Raw genomic sequence first — 12,842 nt, 5'->3', positions numbered from 1 at the left:
ATCACCCCTCAAAATAAAGTTTCCTGACAACTATTTCAAAAATATTCAGAGGCCCAGCGGACTCACCCAGAGTCCGCATCAATGGGCATGGCAACTGTCCGTTCGGTGCCAGCCGCGCACTCCCCCCTCTTAATTGAGATTTAGAGGTAAGAAGATTATCTACAATTCCAGAGTAACGTGATCGAGGGGATTACAGTAATGCATTGCAACAGGTTCAGGTCACGAAACTCACGCACGGTCTAAGGGGAGGTAAGGGAAACAGCCCCACCTCACACAAATAGACCGACCCACCCCAGGGCCTTTCCCTCTCGCTATACGCCACCCACCAGTATCCACATCCTTAAACCACACTGACAGATTAACACGGCCACCCCCAACACTTTATATAACCCATTAACCAGCCTCCGACTTCGCGCATTTTCTCACACCGCCACGGAGTGCGAGAAACGACGCTCCCTCCGGGGATAATGACCCTGGGCACACAAAGCACGCCCGCCTGCACACATACCCTGGAACCGTAAGGGGTGAATCAGACGATTAGCTTAGGATCGTGTCGACACAGCACATTCTCTTACCAGAAGTGTCCCAGAGGCTCAGCTCTATCCGCTGCGTGTCAATCTCAAAGCTGGCCGTGTAGTTCTCAAACACTGTGGGGACGTAATTCTGAAGAAAACAGAAAAAGGAGGTGGTTAAACACCGGGGCCAGAAACACACATCAAGGAACTGGGGGGGGGGGGGGGGGGGGCGTCCCACCCAAGGACAGAATTGTACAGTCCTGGAATTTAAACGGAGTAGGGATTGATACCGGCCATGTGTCCTCTAAAGGGGGTCCAGTCTGGCGCGCAACACCCATTGGGCTCACGGGGCTTCCGACACCACCATCGTGCGAGTCACCCGGGCAGAGACAGCTTCGGGGGCTGGCGACAATCTAATTGCAGCCGCACCCGAGTACTTAACAGGTCTTTAAATGACCATCTACTTGTAAGTGAGGCTTTTTGTGTTTTCACCCCATCTTACAGCCACTCTGTGGTTGGAAGAATTAGCCTCCCCGAAATATTTTTCAGCCCCCCGCAATTTGGCTCTAGTTGCCCGCCTGGGTCCAGTTGTGCATAAACTGTACTTAAAAATACCCAACACGTGTGTATTTCTGTGGTTACTCTAAAGATCCACTCTGGTTATTAATTAACAGGGGGAGCTGCCACCCGTCCGTTTGGCACACACAATGCCACTTTTCAACCTTCTAGTGGTTAGAGGTGTAAGTCTGGGCTCTAGAGAGGTGCGCACGAGGCTGATGGACAGAGTTCTGCTCCCTGCCCCAGGGCTCCCTCTCCACTAGCCCAGGGCCGCGCTCGGATCCACGCCCGGTGCGGCGCCCCCTGCAGACCTACCTCCGGGAAGGAGTCCTTGGCGAACACGTGCAGCAGCGCCGTCTTGCCGCACTGGCTGTCCCCCACCACCACGATCTTGCACTTCACGTTCTGGTTGGGGTCCATGATGGTTTTGCTGGCGAGTTTTTGGCTTGTTCTTCTTTCCTTCATTGAGGTGAAAGGTTTCCTCAGCAGGTCTCCCGCGGAAATTAAAGGATGAAACGAGTCAGGCGTCCCCCATAAACCTGTGGCGTGCAAGCGGCGATCCCCTCCGGCGGCTCTCCTGCTCCTCCACGCTGCCACCAGCCCCGGCGTGAGCACACTGCTTTGTTCCGCCTCCCCTGGTGGCTTTTCTCTCTCCTCGTCTTCCAATCCGATCCCTTCTCATTGAAGACAGAGCCCCGCCCTCTGCTGAGCCTGAACTAAACTTGCAAACACTGCTCCCTCTAGCGGCCCTACCTGGGATCTGTCCCTGGTCTGCTTGGCACTTTACGAGAATGATCTTCCGTCAATTACTGAAGTGTGCATTTTAAAGCACTGACCCCTAACCTCCCCTCTTCTGATGTTTGAGTGGAGTGGATACCTTACTGCGACGCTTTTGTATTCAACCCAACTCAACAAAATGCTTACGCGTTACGTTGTAAGTGGTTAAGTTTGGGGATATTTCGCCTCGGACTTTCCGGGATGTTGCAATACTCTGAAACTAGGACCAACATGACCTTTTTTTTGTCTGGAGGACATTGAACAGAATAAATATGGTGCTTGCGCGAACCTGGAAACGGATGACTGATTGACTATGGGAAAGGAGCGTCAGAACCTCCATGCGAAGATCAGTATTTAGTAACTTGCAAAATACCCGACGAGGCCGACTATAAACGTTCAAAACTATCCTGGTTTGTAAACGTGGGCCGCTTATTTTTCTTTAGCTATCTGGTTCACTAGTCGGGGCCACTTACATTTTAGTGCCCAGGCCTATGTCTCATCGATGTCCGTCACTGGACACGCTCAGAGTTTACCCTGCTGCCTAGTAGATGCCAGCCAGTGTCTCGTTAGGCGAAAAGGTACTCAAGGGTTGATTGCAAAGCTGAGTGGGAAGATGCTGTCCCCGTCAGAGGTTGTGCACGAGCAGCAGGTCACCAGTTCATACCCCCGCAAGGCCAACTCAGCTTCCACCATTCCCAAATCAGTAATTTCCGCACCACTAGATTATCTGCTAACAGGGGCGTGACGCAAGCCCCTGCAAGGGGGTGGGGGGAGGGGGGCCATCAGAGGGCCCCAAGCTCTTCAATGAGGCCCCTGGCAGCCCAAGCTTAGTGAGATATGGGTGACTAAGGCCCCCCTCAACACATTCTGCAGGAGAGGGCATCACTTTGCATTACGCCACTCAGTTACAGCACTGCAGAAAGGAGATGTATATAATTAATGTATGAGGTGACCCCGATTCCAAAAACATTGCTGCAATTGGCTCGCTGCTTTACAGAGTGGCAACGTATCTTCGCCGCACCTCACTCCACAAGATACTGTGTATTAATCCTCTCTCAACGGAGCTGTCCCGCAGTCACACGGGTGATTTGATCCTACAGGCTAAGCCAGCGACAGCACTTCCCCTCCCCCGAGAAGTGGAAGGGAGACTTCCTAATCTGTGGGCTGTCGTCCCCTCCCTGAGAACGGAAGGAATCCTGGCCCCGCCCTCTGTGTCAGCCCCCGGCTGCGCGGAGCTGCTCGGGGTGGGCGTGTCTCTGCGTGCACTTACTGATCCGTTCCTCAGTGTGAAGGTTCATTGCAGTTTGCTCTTCTCTGGGGAACCTTTAGCGACAGTTCCGATGAGTGGGCCTCTTCGGATCAAAAATATTGAAAACATGTCCCAGAAAACACTGATGCCCCATCGAAGGACACCGCCTCCTCCTATAGTTTCATCCGATCTGGGTGTAAAAACGCGCTCAAATGATATATATGTAAAGTAGCAGCTAACAACCTAATACTATGGGGCTAATTTACAAGCCCCTCGCGCCACCGGTACGTCACTTTTCCCCATATTATAAGTGAATTACTGGCGGCGCAAGTGTCTTGTAAATAAGCCCCTATGTTTTTATAATCTTAAATCGTGCACTATATGCAAAAGCGTTCTGCTGTAATTGGTCCACGTGAGAGAACCTGTTCACGGCTGAAATGAAAGAGAACCCAGAGGCAACGTAAATAGAATACACGCAGACAGTGTCATCAGCTCGTGGGTTACATACCTCTCAAGATTCCTAGGTCCTCAAACGAGTAGTGCATTCGGTGCGTTATTTGATTATTATTATTATAAAGTTCTGTGCCTTAAAGTCCCGATTTTATACTGGAATAAACCGGACTACAAGTCTTAGAATGTAAAGTAAAAACCTGACCTGAACGTGTTACTCGCGCTGGTTCCTAGGAAACTTGACAAATCCGGTGTCCTGCGATCAATCATCAACTGGAGCAGGGACCAAAACAAAGACATTCTCTCAATATGTTGCAACTTATAAAAACACGTGTGACACTCAAATATAATGGCACACCTTTACTCTCTCTTCCCTATGCTCTAAGTAACATAACACATAGCTGCCGAGTTTCCCAGATCCATGCGTGACCAGATAGTCCATACCATTCTTTTTAATTCTTAGAATTCTGGAACTTGAAGTCCTGGTTAAATAGTAGGTTAAATAAGAGTACTAGTTCCACATTTCTAAAGTACAACGTGACTTCCTTGACCAGTTACGCATGCATCTGGGAAACCTGGCAGTAATGCTAGCAATGAGCTGAGAGAAACACTACAGGGAGGGAGGAGAGACAGAACGAAGCGGAAGAGAATCCGGTGGAGGAGCAGAGGTGAAGGATCACACAGGGACAGCACTAGAGGGGGGGTCAGTGGGAGAGGCAGGGTGATTAAAACTTGATAAATAAAGAGCCCAACGCCAAAGAAGAAAAGAAAAGGCATTACAGGAGATCCCCAGCTTCCATGGAATGTTCGAAAGCAGCTACACCAGTCCAGGATTGTTTTTTTCATTTTGGGGCTCATTGTCATGACTTTTATAATGGGGTAAACAACGCTAAAAGTACCAGAATGCAAAGAAAACTTGGCCTGGATGAGGGACTCATGTTTATACCCGGGAAGCTTACTGGTTTAAGCAAACTTGAGCCCCCCCCCCCCCCCCCCCCTGCAAGGTACTTGGAGGGACCCCTTCAGACTTAATCACGAGCTCTCCAGCCAGAGTATTGTGCTGGGGAGGCCCCCTGGAGATTGGGGGGCCCGCACCACAGGGCCTGTGTGACACCACTGGCGTAACGAAACTTGAGGGGGCCCCCCTGCAAGGTACTTGGAGGGGCCCCTTCCGGACTCAATCAGGAGCTCTCCAGCCAGAGTATTGTGTTGAGCGGGCCCTCCACAGCTTGGCCCCCTGCACCACAGGGGTTGCGGGGGGCCTGTGTTACGCCACTGGGGAAACCTTAGAGCTCAGCATGCATAAGGGAGGTGACCTTTTAAAAAGCAAATGCAACTAACTACCTGTTAATGTTATCAGTATTTATATAGCACCATGTCTACTAGTTGAAAGGTCTGGTAGTGTGCTTGGATAGCTGCCTCTTTTTTTCTAAACAGTTCTGGAAAAACTCATTGACCGGAGTCATTGTGGTCTAATGAGCTGAACATATTTGGGGTGATGAGTTCTTGTTCTTTATTGTTGCCCGGTCCAGGAAGTGCATGCATCTGTGCGTAAATTAATGGACGTGCTGAGTGTTTGGAATTTCTGTACTAACTGTTGCCTCACTTTTATTTGCCTTTGCAGCACTGCCAACACACAGAACAGTAAATATTGAGAAACGTCCTGATTACTTACCAGTAACCTTCATAACTCTGATTATCCATCCTAATTCCACTACTTACATTAATGAGTTAGTCACACTACCTTTCCAGGCACTTATATCCACTGAGTCTCTCCATACACCACCACCTTTACTCCCAGACTCCTCCTACTCACCTGGGATCTTAAGGTGAGTGAGACCGCATCACGTCCTGAAACCCTAAAACAGAAAGGAAGTGACATTTTGATAATGGGAGAGTGGGTGGGGTATCAGTACTAGAAAGAGGAAGAATAAACAGAGTAATAAAGATTACTTGTGATAAGTAATCTGGACATTACTGCTTCAATCATGCACAGACAGAGGACATTGTATCCACTGAGATGCTCCGTCCATTACCACCCCCTTTTGTACCGCTTTTGGCCGCCATAAGTGTGGCAGGGTATGCTCAGCCGTGACTCCCTTGCTCACTTTGCCACTGGATTCAAGCAAGCCGGGCTGAAGACGGCTGGAATACCAGAAACCGGTCCTCGGAAGCTTGGTTCCGGTCCAGGGAAGGCATGGCTTGGCAGTTCGGGCTGGATTGTTCCCATGAGGCACAGGGTCGGACTGATTTGCATATAGCCATGTCTGAACTGGGGTGGCAGAGTGGGCTAAAGAACGGTGATGGATTAAACCCAGATCTTTTGACTGGGTGTGAGTGTTTGATTGGTTCAGATGCTCTGTCCATTACCACCCCCTTTTGTACCGCTTTTGGCCACCATAAGTGTGGCAGGGTATGCTCAGACGTGAGTCCCTTGCTCACTTTGCCACTTGATTCAAGCAAGCCGGGCTGAAGACGGCTGGAATGCCAGAAACCGGTCCTTGGAAGCTTGTTTCCGGTCCAGGGAAGGCATGGCTTGGCAGTTCGGGCTGGATTGTTCCCATGAGGCACAGGGTTGGACTGATTTGCATATAGCCATGTCTGAACTGGGGTGGCAGAGTGGGCTAAAGAACGGTGATGGATTAAACCCAGATCTTTTGACTGGGTGTGAGTGTTTGATTGGTTCAGATGCTCTGTCCATTACCACCCCCTTTTGTACCGCTTTTGGCCACCATAAGTGTGGCAGGGTATGCTCAGACGTGAGTCCCTTGCTCACTTTGCCACTTGATTCAAGCAAGCCGGGCTGAAGACGGCTGGAATGCCAGAAACCGGTCCTCGGAAGCTTGTTTCCGGTCCAGGGAAGGCATGGCTTGGCAGTTTGGGCTGGGCTGTTCCCATGAGGCACAGGGTCAGACTGATTTGCATATAGCCATGTCTGAACTGGGGTGGCAGAGTGGGCTAAAGAACGGTGATGGATTAAACCCAGATCTTTTGACTGGGTGTGAGTGTTTGATTGGTTCAGATGCTCTGTCCATTACCACCCCCTTTTGTACCGCTTTTGGCCACCATAAGTGTGGCAGGGTATGCTCAGACGTGAGTCCCTTGCTCACTTTGCCACTTGATTCAAGCAAGCCGGGCTGAAGACGGCTGGAATGCCAGAAACCGGTCCTCGGAAGCTTGTTTCCGGTCCAGGGAAAGCATGGCTTGGCAGTTCGGGCTGGGCTGTTCCCATGAGGCACAGGGTCAGACTGATTTGCATATAGCCATATCTGAACTGGGGTGGCAGAGTGGGCTAAAGAACGGTGATGGATTAAACCCAGATCTTTTGACTGGGTGTGAGTGTTTGATTGGTTCAGATGCTCCGTCCATTACCACCCCCTTTTTTTACCGCTTTGATTTTGCGCCAGCATTTTATATAGGCGCCTCTTCTCTCTATTGTTTGTTTTTGGATACCAAATTCTAGGCGAATTTGGGCGGGAGACACATAATTTGGCAGACGGAAGATTGCCCTATATGCTCTGCTATTTATTTTGTCTAGGGCATTAGCGTCCTTCCCTTGCATGGGTTCGCAACCGTATGTGAGCATGTGCTGGAGGCGTGCTTTAATCACCTGTAGGAGAGGGTCAAAAGACTGATCAGGAAGAACTTTTTGTAACAGCTTCATTGAAAAGTGAAAAGTAGCTCCCTTCCGTGCTATAGCCTCTAGCTGGGGTTTGAATGAGCCTCTGCTGTCTAATAATACGCCAATGTATTTGTAGTTGGTAACTCGATCCAGCCTTTGTCCATCAAAGGACCATACCAGTTTCTTTGATTTGTTGTAATTCACTGACATAACTTTAGTCTTCTTTAAGTTAATCTTCAAAGCGTTTTTTAATGAGAATTGATTGGTTGTGTCCAAGAGATGTTGCAGTCCTATTGGGGAACGGCTTACCAAGACCAGGTCATCGGCGTAAAGAAGGTTTGATAGCGAGATGTCTCCCAGCCGTGGCGCGTGTGAATTGGTTTTGTCCAATTCTCCGGGCAAGTCTGCCATGAAAAGATTAAACAACATGGGAGCAAGAACGCATCCTTGTTTTAGACCTTTGGTGCTATTAATTTGTCTGGAGAGGTGCGTCCCGCTTCCGAGTTTATGCTTGACCCAGGTGTTAGTGTGAAGTAGTATCAACTGCTGTAATAGTGGCCCCGGTATCCCCCACTTGTCTAGTTTCAGCCAGAGTTTGTTTCGGTCAACATGGTCAAACACTGCACTATAGTCTATAAAGCATAGAAATAAAGAGCTCTTGGTTGTCTTGGCAGCGTCTGTCAGTAAAGTTAGCGCCATGATGTTTGTGATTGTACCTTGCCCTCTGCAGAATCCAGTTTGGTTAACAGGGATGATGTGTTTTAGGATTGCCCACGATATTAGTTCCTCCAGGAGGAGGCCCGCGTAGTACTTTGCCTCTGTGTCTATTAGGGCAATGAGGCGATAATTACTTGGAGTGCTCCTATCACCCTTTTTGTGGATCGGACTAAGTATTAATCCTCTCCAGTTTGAAGGGCACTTCACTGTTTCCCTGACTTGCTGGAAGAGTGGTACCGGTGTCTCACTCCAGAATTTGGCTTTGTGCTTCTACATTATTGGCGGGACTCCATTGGGCTCAGGGGCTCCTTCCGGTCTCCCTTTGGATATTTGCTGCCTGATCCTGGCTGATGTTATTATGTGTTTTTTATCTTCACTGCCTAGGGATGATCTGAGTAAATTGGGTTCGTGAGGAGCACTCCGTTTTTTTGATGATATTTTTCTCTGCTTATCAAATGGTGCTACGACTAATCAGGGTAGTCACTCCTGTGTTTTGTCAAGTGGTTATGATGGGTTTTTGGACCCACCTAATCGTGCACTGTTCACCTGGTGCTCCGCACCTCAAACTTTCAACGTAATATTAACACACTAAATGGTGTACTTTTGCTTTTAACTTTTATTTTCGTTATTGCATCTTGTTTTTAACCTTCTTGATTGTTATTATCATTGTTCATAACAAAAAAGATTTCTTACATTTTCTTAGTTATACAATCATTATTTCTTTTTCAGTACTTTGGCATAACATATATAAGTCCATACAATTTTCATATATTTACAAAAGAGCCCAATGCATTTCGGCACCTCTGTGGTGCCTTCATCAGGGGCGACTCTGAAAATAAAAACATATGCATCATGTAAGTATCATTTCCGTGGTGGTGCATGGGGGTATTTACTGGAAAATGTGAATGTCATACCTGTTTAATATTGTTGTAGTTGTACCTGTATGATCGCCTCTGTATATGATTCTCTGTATAAATCAATGCCAAAAAATAAACATCCATGGTCAACTATATGTACACCTTGATCGTCAATCAAATTATACCTGTACTACCATAAGGAACATACCTTGTATGATTTCTCTGTGTTCTCTGAAACAATAAATACAACCTATCAGAACTGCACTGATGCCGCGAAAAAAGTAAGAATTGTATAATTAAACAGTATTCTATTGTATGCCCTACCTTATCTTCACCACTTCTGTGATTCTGTGGGATGAAAGAAAATATTTCCTGTGTTATAATTCTGAGTTCCCGCTAAAGCCGCGAGTTAACGTCTCTATTCAAAGTATTCCGTACCTCGTGTGCCAAAGGTTCCTTCCATATACGAACAAACCGCAGCCCTGTGTGTGCCGTGTTCACCCGAGTGCTAGAGAAACTCCATTAAAGAGCTCCGCGAACTCCGCATGGTTGCGGAGTGGTAAAAGCTGACGACGGACTACTCTCATCCTCTGCATTCTGTTCACCTACCAATGCAGGCGCCATATTGGAACGGTTGATTATTGATGTTTGCGGACAAATATGTACTTCGAGTGCTAAACGCTGGGTCATAATGCTCTCGGTATAAAAAACGAGAGAAAGATAAAGGTTCCTATAACTGTAAGCTTTCGTCGAACGCGGAAAAATCATATCGATAGTTGCTATTCTCGATCTGAAGCTCACACATTGTAAATACGAGTGATTCATAAGTTAAAGTACTACCCATAAGAACTGTTTAGTTTATGACCATATCACTGCGTGACCATCTGGTGATCATCCAATCAAAAAAACTTTTACCAAAATCTAGTAAACGACAAACAGGTAATCATGATACGGGGAATTTACTGTGCCTACGGGTGCCACGTAGAAACACGATCCTCTGTTCCATGCTTGTATGGGAGAACCCACTGTATCCCTATCATTGTTTGTGTTGATGTGATGTTCAACAAATGTATATACATAATCACATGTGAAACAATCATTTGGCAATCATATGTGCAGATGGTATACAAAATAATAATCCATTATTTTAACAATGACTAAAATTGGGCACATATTTCCATGCTGTATCTAATTACTGTTTCATGTTTCTTATATACTTTACACTTGGTATACATTAGTAATTCTTGAGTGTCATTTCTCCTAATCCCCTTGGAACCAAAGGTGATGAATCTCTCAAACCTTTACTATGTTTGTTTGCTAGCTGGTGTTCATAGCTTATAACCCCCGGCCATTATTTTAATTCATAGGGAATTATTTACTAGATTATTATAGGACTGAAGTAAATTTCACTGTGATCTGAATTCAATTACAAATAACATGATAAATCGTATTTGTCGTTGAGGCCAGTTGGGGCTAAGGTTTTTAAGTATTTGATCCAAAACAGTTCACGTTGCAGCAGTCTTTGGTGGTTATCTGTGCCTAGTCGGATTTGTACTTTTTCAATAATGAAGAATCTTAACTGCGAAATAGTATGTTTCTCTTCCCTCCAATGGAGCACTATTGGTGACGTAAGGTTTTGATTTCGGATTCTGCTTTTGTGTTCCGTTATGCGTATTTTCACCTTACGTTCCGTTTTGCCAATGTACATTTTACCACATGGGCATTTGATAGCATAGACTACATTTTGTGTGTTGCAGTCGCTGGTGTGTTTTAGGTGTATCAGTTTGCCAGTAGTTGGATGTGTACATGTGCTGCCTGTAATCACATTGTTGCAATTAGTGCAATTTAGGCATCTTGTTGTTCCCTTGTATTCCGCTGGCTGTGTGGGATGTTGTTTGTATTTCAATCTTGCTCTCAGGTTAGGTCCTCTTGTGTACGCATGTACGGGAAGTTCTCTGAAAATGCCATGGAAGTCTGGTTCCACAGATAATAGTTCCCATCTTTTGTTGATTATTTGTTTGATTTTCTTTGATAAAGTTGTGTATTTGGTTACAAATGCCATCTTATCATGTTTTTTCTTTCTGCTTGGTTTCAGCAAATCAATTCTGTTCATTAGTTGTACTTTGTTTAATTGTTCTTCTAGTACATCACCTGGGTATCCTCTTTCTTTGTATTTTTGTGTCTGTTTGGCTAATGTCATTTCACAAACTTGTGCATTTGAGCATATTCGTTTTATCCTGATGAATTGGGACACTGGTAAGTTCTTGATAAGACTCTTGGGATGAAAGCTCGTATAATCAAGAGCACTGTTCCGGTCGGTAGGCTTGGTATATAGCGCAGTTTCAAAGCCATTTGGTGTTTTGGTGATTCTTACATCTAAGAAGTCTATGACTTCCTCACTTATCTTATGACTGAATTGGATTCTGGCATCCACTTGGTTCAATGAGCATATCAGTTGTTCAAGGGTTTCCTGTGTATCATCCCAAATCAGAAACACGTCATCAATGAATCTGCTGTACATTTTTACATGTGTCCATTCTCTCAATGACATCAAGTTGTTCGCTTCATATTGTGCCATGAAGGTATTAGCGTAGGTGGGGGCCCCCGCAAAGCCCATGGAGGTCCCTTTCAGTTGAGCATAATATTCATCCTTCCATGAGAAGTGGGTTCTCCCATCGGCTTTAATGGAAGAGTGGCTTAGTGACCTTTGTCACTTTGTGGCACCTGCGGTTATTGTTTGCCCAGCTTGGGTTAAGTTGATAAGTAGTCACAGATATTGGGACGTCATTTGGTCCTGGGTAGTTACTGCATGCTCCTTTTAGGATCGAGTTGACTTGTTTTGGGTTGTCTTTTTTGCTTCCTTCTAGGAGTGGGGTGGGATAAGCCGGTCTCTTTCCTGGTTCCAATTTTATTCCCCATTTGGAGAATCTGAGCGTTTCTCCTAAAATTTTTCCTGCTAGTTCTATTGTTTTCCATACTGACTTTGTTGTTTTACTATCTCGATGGTCAGACGGGGAATGAAATTCGATTGCTAGCAGGTCTGCTGTATTAATGTGTGATAGGCTTTCAATTGAGTGGATGAGTCATTGTATATTGCCCCTGTTTAAGGTGTCCACTCTTCCTCTTGATTTGAATTCGGGGATAAACAGAATGATGTCTGTCTCTATTGTTCCTAAGGACTGTCTGCACTGGTAAGTAGTTAACGTGTGTTGGTTGACTTTGTTTAGGGGTTCGGCACTGAGTGACGTGTCGTTGTAAGTAGTGATGGTTCCATGTTGATTCCAGGTGGTGGTGTCCTTGCGAAGATCAGCATTGTTTGTTGACTGATTGGTGTTTACTTTTTCTTTACTGAAGTGGGTCAAAGCCCCTTGGGCCTGGTCTTTGTCATGGATTCCGCATTGCATTTGTTGTGACGGTGCTATTGACTTTATAGCTTCCGTTCTACTTCCAGTGCTCCGTGTATCGAGTGGAGAATCTATTGCAAGGGTAAGTTGCTTGTTGATGACTGGGCCGGTGACTTCCTGCTCAGTCTGTTTGCCTGCTCCCTCTTTTACTTGTTTCAGTAATGAGATCTCTGCTATTTTCAGGGTCGTTATGTCGGTTGGTTGGATTTCCATGGGAGGTGGGTTTTTATCCTCCGTGAGTTTCTCGATTTTTCGTTTTTGTTCTTCAGCCCCTGGCGTTGTTATTACCTCGATCTCATTGGTGCAACAAGAATCTATTGTCTTTCTGTTCCTACCCTTCCTTTTTTGTTTCCGGCGGGCGCGTGCATTTGTAAATGTCTCTTCACCGTCCTTACCGTTTGTGGAAGTGTTCAGGAAGGAGTCATTTCTCGTATTTTTGGATTTTGGGGATAGGTCCCCTTGCTTACTGGCGATATGGTTGGTGTTGCCACCTGGTACTTTTTGGCTGGGACCTATGCTCCTGGTCATTACCTCTGTAGCTAGGTGCATTGTTATGTTTTCTCTCAAGTCCACCAGGAGGTTCCCCAGAGTTGCTGGTAATGTTGATAGTTTGTCAATTATAGGGGAGCAGGTGCATTCAGTTCTTATTATTTGCTATCGTTTTGCTGCTTCTTGCCCTCTTTTTTATAAGGC

General features: G+C 46.2%; 1 protein-coding gene across 1 annotated transcript in view; it reads right to left on the bottom strand.

Moving 5' to 3' along the window:
* Window positions 1–1,940, bottom strand: part of RND3 (Rho family GTPase 3) — a 34,526-nt gene extending 32,586 nt beyond the window's left edge. The window contains exons 1-2 of the mRNA XM_086957247.1: window positions 1,389–1,940; window positions 576–663 (exon numbers count right to left, since the gene is read on the bottom strand). Of these exons, the coding sequence (XP_086813373.1) occupies window positions 576–663; window positions 1,389–1,538 (238 nt within the window). The 5' untranslated portion in view covers window positions 1,539–1,940. The remainder of the gene's footprint in view (window positions 1–575; window positions 664–1,388) is intronic.
* Window positions 1,941–12,842: the final 10,902 nt, after the last annotated feature.

Source organism: Lissotriton vulgaris, chromosome 2_1 (assembly GCF_964263255.1).
Source record: "Lissotriton vulgaris chromosome 2_1, aLisVul1.2, whole genome shotgun sequence".
NCBI classification, from domain to species: domain Eukaryota; kingdom Metazoa; phylum Chordata; class Amphibia; order Caudata; family Salamandridae; genus Lissotriton; species Lissotriton vulgaris.
The sequence above is the reverse complement of the archived record's forward strand: the minus strand, read 5'-3'. Positions and strand labels throughout refer to the sequence as shown.